The 13,855-nt window shown below is 41.9% G+C and overlaps 1 protein-coding gene across 1 annotated transcript in view; it reads left to right on the top strand.

Annotated features, from left to right (window-relative positions):
* lrrc7 (leucine rich repeat containing 7) overlaps nt 1-13,855 on the top strand; it is a gene marked incomplete at both ends in the record, with an annotated part of 119,054 nt that overhangs the window by 35,847 nt on the left and 69,352 nt on the right. The window contains 2 exons of the mRNA XM_080724821.1: nt 4,113-4,315; nt 13,045-13,162. Coding sequence (XP_080580947.1) covers nt 4,113-4,315; nt 13,045-13,162 — 321 coding nt within the window. The remainder of the gene's footprint in view (nt 1-4,112; nt 4,316-13,044; nt 13,163-13,855) is intronic.

Here is a 13,855-nt window from a genome sequence, read left to right as displayed (position 1 = left end):
CGCTAAATCAACCGACCGGGCCGGTAAATCACCGACCGGGACGCTAAATCCACGGACTGGGTCGCTAAATCGACCGACCGGGACGCTAAATCCACCGACCGGGAAGCTAAAACCACCGACTGGGACGCTAAATCCACGGACCGGGTCGCTAAATCCACCGACCGGGACGCTAAATCCACCAACCGCGGGACGCTAAATCCACCGACTGGGTAGGTAAATCCACCGACCGGGATCGCTTATCCACCGACCGGGCTACTAACCCTAACCCTAAACTTAACCTCAGTAACTAACCTGCAGACGCAACCTACCGACCGGGTCGCTAAATCACCGACCCGGTCGCTGAAAACTACCGACCACGTTGCGACCCGTTTGTAGGTCGCTAAATGATCTCGCTCCTACAGATATTAATGCACCATTTACTTAACTCTGTATTAGGCTATACTTCGTTTTACAATGGTGGGCTACACAAATAGCATAGTAGTCGTTCTACAAGCTTGTCGATCTGTTATTTAATAATAAGTTTGAAATAATCGTGACATTGATTTGAAGACAAGTCATATCACCCTGCCCTACTCCCTCTCTTTCCCTCATCTCTCTCATCCCGTTCTCTTCTCTCATCTCCTGCGCTTTCTTCCCTTCCAGGGTCACTTCAGCCAAATCAAAAAGGAAATTGAAGTGGCATTCAGATAACTGGCAACTCATCCTGTGTTCTACTTCAGTAAATTGAAAATAGCCTATAGAAATTCTTTCACGTGCCACTTGCTACTCATTGAGTGCTTGGTGCTGGATTGCAAAGGGGCTGTCTTAAATTGCCAGATGATCTGAAAGTCCTCATTTTAGGATGCACTAATTATTTTTCACGTGCACATTCAGTCACCAGAGTTGGTGTGAGCTTGAGGTTGTCTGTGATCAGACATACAGGGCCATATTTTTGCCATTGCCTTACCCCTTTTTATTCCACGATTTTGTAACCCATTTTTCACCCAGTGCCAATTTCCTAAGCTGTAATCCTGGGCACTACTCTCCCACTGCCAACCTGGAGAGAGGCCCAAACTGAGCACATGCTTTCTTCAATGCACGAGGAGTGAGCAGGCCGCTTCTTATCACCTGACCGGGGGAAGTTTCCCCGGTAGGATGTAGCGCGTGGAAGGAACACGTTATTACAACCAGCTCCTTTCCCCTCCATCAGGCACACCGCTGGCCGCTGGCCAGGGGGAGGCAGTATAGAGACCAGGTTTACCACCAGGTTTTTTGGGGAGGGGAAATACCCTGAAAAACATTTTTAAATAGTTCGTGAGTAATCTACAAACTCACGTGTAGATGTAGATCGGCTATTTGAAGTTTTTTTAAATGTTTTTCAAAATGGTAAAAAAAGGCAAAGAAGTTTAGGGATAAGGGATAAGGCTGAGGCACAGACAAAAATAGGGCCCACTGTGTTATTGTAAACCCATCTGAATTCACAGAAGTTCATTTTTTCGCCACGATATTGTATGGCTATAACTATAAGCTATATATTTATAATATATCTGTCAAATCTTTTTATCAAATTCAGATGCCCTTCTGATGGGCTATGATTGGCTTTCAAAGTTTTGCGGGAGGGGCCCGTTTTCCTCAAAATCATGGACATAGTGTAGATAGATAGATAGATACCTTTATTATCACAAGGGGTGTCCGATTGTCATGACACCTCGCGCACACACTGCCAGTAGGCCAAGGAAGAGCAACCACACCAATCAGCTATACACTATAACAGCTATACATGTACCTCTTGAACCGTACTACTGGTACAATCTAAATATTTCCCCCCCACGATTCCTTGGATTATGATGCAACTCCACACAGAGCCTTGTGCTAGACTACATTTTCAGATACTTTGCATTTTCTTCAAAACACAAATTCCGTCCAAAATTCGGTCCATATTATCTGTGGATATGGTCAAGATATATATATCAGTCACATTTTACAGGTCCCATTCCAATTGGCTGACTGCCTTCCAAACTTTGTGGGCCCTGGGTAGGCACCTGGCCTGGCGAGGATCTGCTAGTTGGAAACTGTAGCTACAGTAAGCGTTTTATCTGTCGGTCGTCTCTTGGAAGCCATGGAAGCTCGATCGCGAGACTGTGTTCACTGAGTGTACATAGTCAAGGCTTTCCTTAGTTTTGGATCGCTCACAGTGCTCAGGTATTCTGCCACGGTGTATTCTCTCTTTAGGGCTAAATAGTTTTCCAATTTGCTCTGGTTTTGGGTTGATTCTTTCCAGTGTGTCAGATAGCTTTTCTTTTTGTTTTCTTATAATTTGGATTTGTCCTGTAGGGTTTCTATCTGGAGTCTCTCTCTCTCTCTCTCTCTCTCTCTCTCTCTCTGTCCCCCTCTTTCTGTCTCGCAGACTCGCGCACAACAACCTTGCATTGAGGGAAAGCTATTTTTAAATACTGCACAAATTGTGCATTGTCATGTTGATACCACAGGTGTTTTCCGAAGTAACCAGTTAAATGAAGATGTCCTGACTTTTTGGAATAAAATGTCTCTGAAAGACATCATTGGTACAGACCCCAAATTTACTATACTGTATACTGTATATTGCCACTTTAGGGAAAGAAAGATAATGATTTTGGTGAACAAACAGGGGAGATTCTTAAGCATTGGAGGTCTGATTGCTTTCATATTATCTATGGTCAACAGAAAACAACAGAAGTTGTTTTCACCCTATTTTGGGTCAAAAAGGTCAAATGACAACGCCACAATCAAGGTCAAGAGCTGCTTAGTTTTGGCAGAGGTATGCACTGAGTGCCATCTTTCTGCATGTTTGTCATTTTGTGTTTACAGTATGTGTCACTGACATCACAGATCACACGATGAATGACACATGTAATGTTAAAGGTCAGGTGTGGCTGCTTTTTACTTTATTGTTCAGATGTTTTACTTGGAATTTTGTCTGATTAATGCAAATAGCACAGCAATAACATGAGAACAACATCCAAACTTATGATGTTATGTGTGTTTACTTTGATACTATGTGTCTAACCAATACAACAAATTGAAAAATGATAACTTCTTGGCATAAGATATGATGTGCACACGTTTGATTGTCTTGATCCTGTAGCCACAACATGTGAAGTGCCTACCAGATCCCTATCTCATGGCCACTAGAACTATAGTATAATGTGTGCCCACTATAATATTGTGACCACCCAATCTTTCCATTTTTGCTCCTCTTTTCTGTTCTTCGACACTCCCCCCAAGAAGTCGCCCCACTGATTGAGAAACACTTGCACATAGGATACTGTATAAAGCACTAAAAAGCAGTAAGGAGGGAACCTAATGAACTCTGAAAAGAGAGCTCTATAGAAACCATAACTATTTTATTGCATACAAGTCACACCTTGTGGCGCCACTGGCCGAGCAATCAAAGACGGGTGCCCAAAACATGATCATCAGGTATTATAATTATACTTGATGGAAGGTTTTTTCAAAAAAGTGTACAGAAAGGGTCAAAATTATGTTTTTATGTAGCCACACCCACCTGTTCATTAAGTATACATGGTTTGCTGGTGGTTGGTGACCCAGCTGAAGTTAGCCACACCAACAGCTGCTGCTGAATGGTAAAAAGGGGATGGAATGATTTTATGATGTCATTAAAGCAGTGTGGTCCGTTTGACTCCAAACCAAAAATACATGGGGAAGACACATTTGCATATTATAACCACACCTGGGGGTCTATTAGAGTTAGACTCCATAGACTCATACTGTACAAAACAGAACAAGTACAAAACTATGGCACCACCTCTTTAAGGAGCATACCACATAGGCTCTAATGCAGCCTGAAAGCGCATGGCGAGCTACTCTCTACTGTGAACTATCAATAAAGGCAGAAAAAACCAAAAATATATTTACGGTAAAGAAATAACTCACACCTACAATTGGTACAGTCGTTAATGCCTATAACATAAAGCTCAGAAGCAGGAGCACGAGGATGTTTTGTTTTGAGTTCTCACACCCTGCCCATACCTTCGTAACTATGATATTTTACATGCAACCAAAATGCTAATCTATATTTTGCTGTTGAGATACTTGGCTATATATTATTGACACAATCTTTCTCCCCCCCACAGTGCAGTGTCTTGAAATGACCACTAAGCGGAAGCTTATTGGCCGGCTGGTGCCGTGTCGTTGTTTCCGCGGTGAAGAGGAAGTGATATCGGTGTTGGACTACTCCCACTGCAGCCTACAGCAAGTCCCCAAAGAGATCTTCAGCTTTGAGAGAACGCTGGAGGAGCTCTACCTCGATGCCAACCAGATAGAGGAACTACCCAAGGTAACTTCCCTACTTCCCCATCACCTGTCCCTGTTAATGTTTGGTAGCTTTTTCCCTAACCCCCTAATGTTACATCTCTGATGAATAGACTTTTTCTCTAATAGTGGAGTGGACTGATAATAAATTGAACACTGGTTGAGGAGGTTGGATATTAGACAAAAAAGAGAAAAGAAGGTGGTTGGTGGGAGCAAAAAATAATTAAATAATAAAGAAAATTATGAAAAATCAGTTACAGTAATTAGACAGATACAGTAGTAGAGGTGTGGAAAATGATCCATTCTAAGATGCTGATGGTAGAACATAAACAGTGTTTTTCGGGGCACTAGAGTAGCGGGCCCCAGCCAGGTCTCCTCGTGTGTACAATCCTGAAAACCTGAACTCTAAATACATGAGTAACTAGGGATGTCACCGAATAATCGATTTTCGAATATTCGTTCCATTAATCAATATTCGATTTTAATATTTCATAATCGAAAATCGAAAAAATATTAATATATATTTTTTTTTTTTTTCGTTTTTTTTTTTTTTTAATACTATTTTTTGGCTTAGTTAGTTAGTTTAAACCAAAATATAGAATATAGGCTAACAATAGTATTAATGATAATAGTAAATGGCCATTGATTTATTATTCACACCAGCACCAACTGTAAACTGTGTAGAGTGAAGGAGCACAGCAGAGTGGCAGCTGCCTGCTACACACTCTCCTCCCCCCCTGTCTCAGACACAGGTGTGATTGATTCAGGCTTGATTGTTTGGTACTTGGTGGCCATCATCAAAGAAAAGGGAAAACAGCGCCCTCTGTATTGTAAAGCATCACAAAATCTGTTCTTGAGAGATTAGGTGAACAGTACACTGGCACACTAAAAAGAAAGATGAAGAGTAGTAGTTAGGCTACCAATTACCTGAAGAGCCATGTTGTACATATGTAAATGTGCATTGAAATCCAGTAAAAAAAAAACGAAAAACAGAAGAAAAAAAAGTTTTTTTTTTTTTTTTTTTTTATAAAAAAATAATAATAATAATTAATTATCGATTTTCGAATAATATTCGAATATTGCTATAGAATAATCGATTTTGATAAAGGTCCATTTTTGACATCCCTATGAGTAACAAGCAGTGGTTCACCTGGTATGGCTCAGACCTTGCACTGCTTTCCCCATCTTTGTCTCCTGCCATTTACTATCCACTGTCTGTCGCTATGAAATGAAAGCTTGAAAATGCCTCAGAAATACCGCAACTAAAAAAAGAATACAGCTACGCAGGGCCTTTGAAATGTTTTATTTCAACTGAATCTTGCAATCAAAAGATAGTTCTTTTTTTTTTACTTCACTCTTAAACAATCCAGCTAAAGACTATGGTATGTTTGAATAGTCTTCCAGACCTCGGCATTGTGCGGCCCTTTGGTTCACTCTGACTGGCCCTTGTAGGGTTAATGGCAAATTACGAAATAAACACATTTTCAAATTCTACTTCATGCATGGACTAAAGCTGCATTTCTTTTATTTTGACGTTTATTATTCATGTACATATGGACGTAATGCGTACATCAGCATGTTGTGCGTGATCATTGGATGTTGTCTCAATAACAAGCAGGTGGTCAGACTGGTCACAAGTCAAGACGACCTGCCTTACCTTACCCATCAAAAATGTCTAAAGTGGCAAAAAAAAAGAAAAGTCGATGCCAAATGCCGGGTTTTCAACAAAAATTGGCTGCTAAGTATTTATTTACTGAAGTCGGTTATTGCTGTGTGTTTAGTTTGCGGGGAGCACATCTTGCGGGGAGCACTGCCTTTTGGCCCGGCCCTGAGGGCCCTCCACAATATTTTCTGTTGTTCATGTGGCCCCATGGAAAAAGAATTGCCCACCCCTGCTCTAGAGTGTCCGATATGAAAGACTTCATGGAGAAAAGGTTAACTGAAAGGATAAGTCATTTTTAGGACATTTTATTGATGTCCTGCGTGAGTTTAAGAGACCATATTGAGTCGTATTGATCAATAAAAACTACATGAATTATTTAAGATACCTTCAGCATTACATCTTGCAAATGTGCCTGACAGTGACTGCAAATGACTGAACAAGACATGAGGTAAAAAGAAATTAAGTCAGCTATCCTGATTGTCCAGGGGCTGTGTGGAGTCTGTACGTGCGGTTGCGCGCGTGCATGCATTTGTGCATGTACTCGTGTGTGTGTCCTGCCAGGATTATGTAAGAGCCATTGAAAGCACCAGACTGAGTGGCCTTAATGCGTGTAGGAGAACTTGGAGTGCTCCTTAAGTGTCTGTAAGTGATTGTGTGTTTGAGAGTTGGGTTTAAAAGGTGCGTGTGTAAAAAGGATAGTGTTAAGGGTTCTCTTGGATGGAGTGAGAGACAATGTTTTGATTTTCGCACACACGCAGGCACGCATGCACGCATGCACGGACAGGCGCGAGGTCGCGCACATGGGCGCGTACCGTGCACGCATCAGCCTATGGTGACAGCAGATTTCAAGCCAAAATGTGTCCATATTATTTTCCCAAATATGGAGATGACTGACGTCTGACATCATAGATGTTTGACGTCATAGACCACATGAGACTGACACAATATGTCCATATATGGGCATTCCCAGATATGGGCTTAATATTGATGACATCAGGGATCTCCACATATGGGCATACAAGGGATTGTATTAGTGTGGTCGCCCTAACAGGACATCATCTGGGAATGCCCATATATGGACTTAAAGGATGCGTTCAGAACAAAACATGACCCCCCCTGAATGTGCATTTTTTCATACACCTTCTTACCTGGGGCGTGTTCGGAAATGCGCACTCAACGCACTGGTGTGCCATGTTGTCGTTCGTTTATTCGGTGCACTTGGTGCGTTGTCGTTCGGAAATCCAGTGCGCGGCGCACTGGTGTGTTGAGTGCACGCACTCACCAACCCTACTCAGAAGATGGGGTTAGGCGGTGTGGTGGTGTGGTGCGGTGTTCTGATTGGTTGGTTTTCATGGCCGTGTCTCGAATGCTTCTCAGCTGTGAACAATGGAGGAAATAACCGCAAAATACAGCACTTGCAGCTTAATTGGTCGTTTGGGCTTGATAGTTTCACACACATCAACATGTAAATTAACAGCAGGTATGCCAATGTTGTGAATTAGACCTACATCTCCTAATAGTAACGTTACGTTAGCATACTCGGGAGTCAGCAACTGCTGCTTTTCAGAAAGTTTACCTTCAGAGTTCAGTGAAAAAGCACACAGCTGCCTGTTAAAACTGGTCGTTCGTAAATAAGCCACACTGAACGCACTCTCCAACGTCACGCCCACTGCACTCACTACACTGAGCACACACCCGGTGCGGGTTTCCGAACGCACCCCTTGTTTGGTGGATGTCCCTCATTACTGCCCCTGTTCTGAGATCTGGCAACCTCTCCCCACAGCTAAAACGGGCTCTTTGTCATCTCCCAAAAGCGCCTATTTCGGCCGCTCCAAAGACCTTTTTTTTCATGAATTGTCTATTTACATTTCCAAGAGACGCACAGACACAGTTAGTGCTGCAGCAGTAAAAGCATGAGAATGGACCAGAGGAGACGGCTTCCTAGAGTCCAGGCGAGATTCTCGCCTTCTCGCGAGACTTCCGGGACGGCTGGGCTAGTAAAAAATATCAACAAAAGAATGTAATCTAGTTTGTTTGTTGATCGCTTGAATCCAGTAGAAAAATTAATGAAGAGACCGCTCTGTGCATACAATGTAAACACTACAGAGGTGCATAGCGAGATACCTAGGGTCTATGCTCCAAGCATACTAGCCCAGCCGGCCCAGAAGTTTCGCGAGAAGGCGAGAATCTCGCCTGGGCTGTAGGAAGCCCGTCTCTACTGGCCCGCTCTCATGCTTTACTGCTGCTGACACACTAACAGCAGGTCTGTGCCTCTCTTGGAACCGTAAATAGACAATTCATTAAAAAAATATTGACTTTGAATCGTCCGAAATAATCGCTTTTGGGCTGATGACAAAGAGCCCGTTTTAGCTGTGGGGAGAGGTCGGCAGATCTCAGAACAGGGGCAGCAATGAGGGAAATCCACCAAACCAGGTAGGAAGGTTTATGAAAAATGCACATTCAGAGGGGGGTCATGTTTTGGTCTGAACGCCTCCTTTAACATTGACCTTTTCGGGCCGGGTAGGGGGTATAATGTATCCTAATTAGAAAGGCCAGACGGGGCCTTGGGCAGCCCAGTTAGGGTCCAGTTAGGGCCCAGTTAGGGCGAGGCCTTCATATTTTAGTTTGTATATATTCTTTTGTTTAATATATTATACTCACATGGCCACATGACATTACGGATGCGTTCGGAAATGCGCACCGGGTGTGTGTTCAGTTTAGTGAGTGCAGTGGGCGGTGACGTTGTAGAGTGTACTCAGGGTGGCTTATTTACGAACAACCAGTTGAGAGGCAGCTGTGCGCTTTTTCAGTCTGAACTCTGAAGGAAAACTTTCTGAAAAGCAGACGTTGCTATATAGGAAATTTAGTTCATAACATTGGCCTACCTGCTGTTAGTTTACACGTTGATGCGTGTGTAACAATAAAGCCCAAAGGACCATTCAAGCCGCAAATCGTGCATTTTGTTATCATTTCCTACACCATTGTTCACAGCTGAGAAGCGCAAGACACTGCCATGAAAATCAACCAATCAAAATACCACGTTGACGCACCACACTGTCAAACCCCGTCTTCTGAGTAGGGTTGTTCAGTGCAGCGAATAAACAAACAACAACATGGCACACCAGTGCGTTGAGTGCGCATTTCCGAACGCACCCTAAGTGTTGAGTGCTGTCTATGCTTTGATGTTTTTGGTTTTATAACCAGTTGTGATGAATAAACCTTTGTGGAGATCTTGTACAGCCTTCTCAGTCATCATAGTTTTTCGAGTGACAATACATCAATGGCGATTTGCTGTACCTTAATTAGTATTAGCAAATATTTTGACTGTTGAAAGTATATGTAGGCCTATGTTATGCAAAATCGATTTTTAAATATTAAAATAGTTTTTTTGGGGGACTTCAGACAGAACCTCTCATACTCCATGACAACACAATTGATACTATAGGGTCACTGTGCGTTTGTCACAGGGGTAAAGCTTGTTGGCCTTTGGGGCCCACCTAGTGGCAGTGACTGACTGTATGGTTGGCCTGCTGGGAATGAGCACCTCTGGTCGTGACACCCAGTTCTCTTTGGTAATAGCTAATAGCGTGCCACAGTGCAGGTGAAAGGTTACCATGCATGCTCCATGCTCCCACGGACTGTAAAGCTGGGGTCTTCAATGTTATTCGACCCCCAAGCTGAGAGAGAAGCAGGGACCCCCCACTACATTTTGTATAAAGTTGTGCTGCAGATTCAACTTTTTCATAGATTTCATACTGTAGATAGCTTCAAGCTATCATACGACTTGCTTGACAGCACTATCATCAGTGTATGTTGGATTCATGTTCATGTGTATTTTCAGACATTTAACCACTGAACCCTCAATATAGTCAACTTGACCTTTCACTCTGTACGTGGCCTGCTCTTTTCCCCTCTACACTACACCAAACCTCTTTGCCACAACGGTTGTAGATCTGCTATTTTTGGCTAAAGTTCTCCTCAGAATAGGGATACTAGGGTTCAAGTGGTTAATGTAAAAAAAGATGTCCTATCACACAAAAGATTTGGTGGTTTGTAGTAACTTTCAGGATCCTCTAGGGGTGCCAGACCCCCTGTTGAAGACACCTGCGTAAAGCATGCTACATGGGAGCTTGACGCTCGTATCGATTGTGTTGATGCGGGTCCTGGCAGATAGCTGCGTTCGTCCCTGCAGATATGTGGCCTTTGTTTGCAATAAGTGCATCTATGAACTGAAAGCAGAACAAATATTCAATCATCAAGTCCACATAGGAAAGTAGTCTGCATACGGAAGGTACTAATCCACATACCGGTAGATAAATCTGCTTAGGAAAGCAGATTGCACAAGGTGCAAAATCAGCGACAGAGGAAATTACTGGCAGCTACTCCAAACAAAGGTTAAGCTGTGGCTAGTAAATCTGTCTGCTCTCCAAGTGCTTTTAATAGATCATCATCGTCATCTGGAAGTTCTTTATTGATGTTCTGACTGTGGTGGCAGGCTAGTCCACAACAAATAATCTTTACATACACTAATACTGTTTTAGATTCAATGTAACCTAAAGAATGTTAAGGATTGGTGAAGCGTTCTACTTGGGTGTCATTATGGATGTGAACGCTCTGCCTGGGACCGGTGATAGCTTTAAGGGATCAAAATGGCTTTAAACCCAAGCTTAATACATTCCTCTCTCCACTTGGAAGTGAAAATACCACTATTAAAGTGTATTACTACCAATTACTATTTGTGTACTTTTGTAAGCTTTCTGCAGACCTGGTTCTGAGCAGCAGTCTGCTTAATTAGTCACTGTGGCATTCATTCTGACTATGTAGTCTTACAGTATGTGTAGTGTACTCGTATTGATTGAATGCCACATAAATCAAATTAAAACCAATTGTCTTAAAATGGAATTTGGCATTGAAGATTTGGAAAGTTGATGCTGTATCATTCACTGTGGACAGTAATTATAATATGCAATACTATATTGTTCTATATATATTTATATTCTATATATAAACACTGTATTTATTTATTACGGCCATTATTACCACACACCAACTATATATGTTACAGTTACTAATGTAACTATTCTGTATTACTACTGCATCTATTATTATTACTAACAATTTAATTACTACCCCTAATTCAACTATTATATTTCTGTAATTGTGCTATTACATATCTTTCTGCTCGATGGAGAGCTAGATCTGTTATTGGCCGTCTTTGTTTGTTTGTTTTGTTCTTACATTATGAGGTTAATTCAACAGTATTCATCATAGAATAAACAGAACTCCACAACATTAAAGGACCACTTCACCCATTTTCTACAGATAATGGGTTCAACTTCTCACTACTGCACATTATACTGTTCATTTCTACTATTCAGTCTGTGTCTCAGAGGAGGACAGATCAAACCCCAACTACTGCTGACACTGATTTCAAATCTTGGTTGAAGTTTGGTAATTTTCAAACAAGATTTACACCCACCACCAATGATACGTAGACGGAAATTGTGCCATCATAGTACTGAGCATTAGTCAATATTAGCATTATGTATTATTTTGTTCTACCTACGAATATATACATACCGGTAGACAGTGTTCGAGTTATACTCCCAGAACTATGGGGGCCCTACATGGGGGGGGGGTCATGCACGCGCGCGAAAATTGGCGGTTTTTCACGGTTTTGATCGCGTTTTTATCGCATTTTATCGCGAGGTTTCCGCGGGTTTTTTTTTGCTAAACAATCGGGAACGGCACACTACACTTTCCCTTTGCCCCTTTCCACATGCACCAGCCAGCAAGATAGTCTATATAGTTATAGTAGATGGAATTCTTGGTACCAACACTCCAACAGACAGACAACACCAGTATCATATAATCATTCAGTTCCAAAAGCTTTTCAGTTATCTACTTAATTTTACACCACTGTTCTACTACAGCAAGCATTATGGTATTGCTTCCCAAACGTTTTAGCCCGTGAACCAAGAGAAACTAAACCCAAACAAGTAGAAGTGAAAATAGCCGATCTACAAGCTCACAAGGAGTCGCTTCGCGCTGCGTTGTGAACTTCTAGATCTGCTATTTTCAGGACCCATACAATGTGTCCACAACGCTAGCCAAAACAGTGTTAGCTAGCAGCATAGCATCCATCATTACTCCAACTCTATTTAGCCACGACTCACTCACCAATTGTTGACAGAGTGACGATGAGACGAGCAGGACGATGTTTAATGTCTTTATAGCCTACATGGTCTTGTCTTGGTGTTCTGTTATATTCCTTTATGCCTGTGTTGTTAATTTCACCACGAGTCCATCAGGGCGCAAGATACGCACTGACGACAGAGTGGACGAACGTTAAAGGCTCATCCTATGAAAGCCATTTCCTCTCTGTCTCTGCACAGAAGCGCATTTCAAAACAAGAGTCTTTATTTTATTTTTTTCATCTATACAATCGATCATTCAACATGTTTATTTTGAAATTGTCCTGGAAAATAGTAGCCAAATAGCACCTACATGCCACTGAGAGGTTACGTTTGTGTTGATGAGAGCCAGAGAGCGCAGGGGAGAAAGAAAAAAAAAAAAAAAAACACTTGGGAAAAAAAAGAGACCCCATAGGGGTTTTTGACTATGGGGTCCCAGACCTTATCTATGGGGGCTAAGCCCCCATTGGCCCCCACATAACTCGAACCCTGCCGGTAGATATTTTCTGCATAGTACTGTGTTTTATTTGTCTGTCATTCAATGTTATATGAGTTTAAAAAAGGACCCCAATTTAAACAACCCTGGAGGCTTTCTTGCGGTGTTTATCCTTTTAGTTAACCTTGTACCAGTGAACTGTACTGTCATGTATTCAATCAATCAATCAATCAATCAATCAGTCCAGCAGAGGGCGAGTTCCAAAAGCAGCTGTCTCTCTGTCAAGGAGGACCAATTATTATGAAGTTAAGGTTGTAAATAGGTGGAGAGCTCCTTTAGTTCCTGCATGAATCATAGCCCCCCACTCTCTCTCTCTCTCTGCCTCTGTACCTTTTCACTAAATGTCTGTGTCATTTCCCTGGCTCGTCATAGTATTCTGTGTCTCTCCTCTGTTTCTATAGCAACTTTTTAACTGTCAGGCGTTGAAAAAGCTGAGCATGCCAGATAACGACTTGTCCAACCTGCCCTCCTCCATCGCCAGCCTGGTCAACCTCAAAGAGCTGGACATCAGTAAAAATGGTATGGGAGAGCTTATTGTCAATGTCCCATGGAAACCTTGTATGTCCATTATGTACTGTATGTCCATAACCGTTTTTTTACTATTTTAGATTTTCACTATCTTTGTGTGACAGTCTTGTATGATGAAGTAGGGCAGTGGTTCCCAAACCTTTTAGCTCATAACACAAAAGAGAAATTAGACGTTTGCCCGGGACCCAAACTAGTGAAAACAGCGGATCTACTCTACAAGCTCACATTTGTAGATCGGCTATTTTCACTACTTGTTAAACATTTGGAACATGGAATTTCTTGCATTTTTCTTTGATTTCTTTATGGAAAAATCATTACGTTTTGTTTTTAACTATTGATACTTTTAGATTAATTTTGGTAATGCTTTTTGAATTTTTTTAAATAATAATAATTAAAAACAAAATGTAGGAAACAAAAAATTAAGGGACCCGTAAAAATGTGTTCCCGGGCCACTGTTTGGGAAACAGTGAAGTAGAGGATTAATTTACGGAAAGAAATATGAAGATAGAAGGTTTCTGCCTGACAGCAACGTTGTATGGGATCTGCTGTAGCTGATAACATAAAGTGGGGTCTGGAGACCACCAGAGGTCCTTGAGGGGGCTTCAGGTGGTCCCCAGCTAAATGAGTTAATACCATCAATAAACATCGGCTATTTTCACAAATATTTTGGAATGGTTTGTAAAC

The sequence above is a fragment of the Nannobrachium achirus genome, assembly GCF_963921795.1.
Source record: "Nannobrachium achirus genome assembly, chromosome: 1".
Taxonomy (NCBI): domain Eukaryota; kingdom Metazoa; phylum Chordata; class Actinopteri; order Myctophiformes; family Myctophidae; genus Nannobrachium; species Nannobrachium achirus.
The sequence above is the reverse complement of the archived record's forward strand: the minus strand, read 5'-3'. Positions and strand labels throughout refer to the sequence as shown.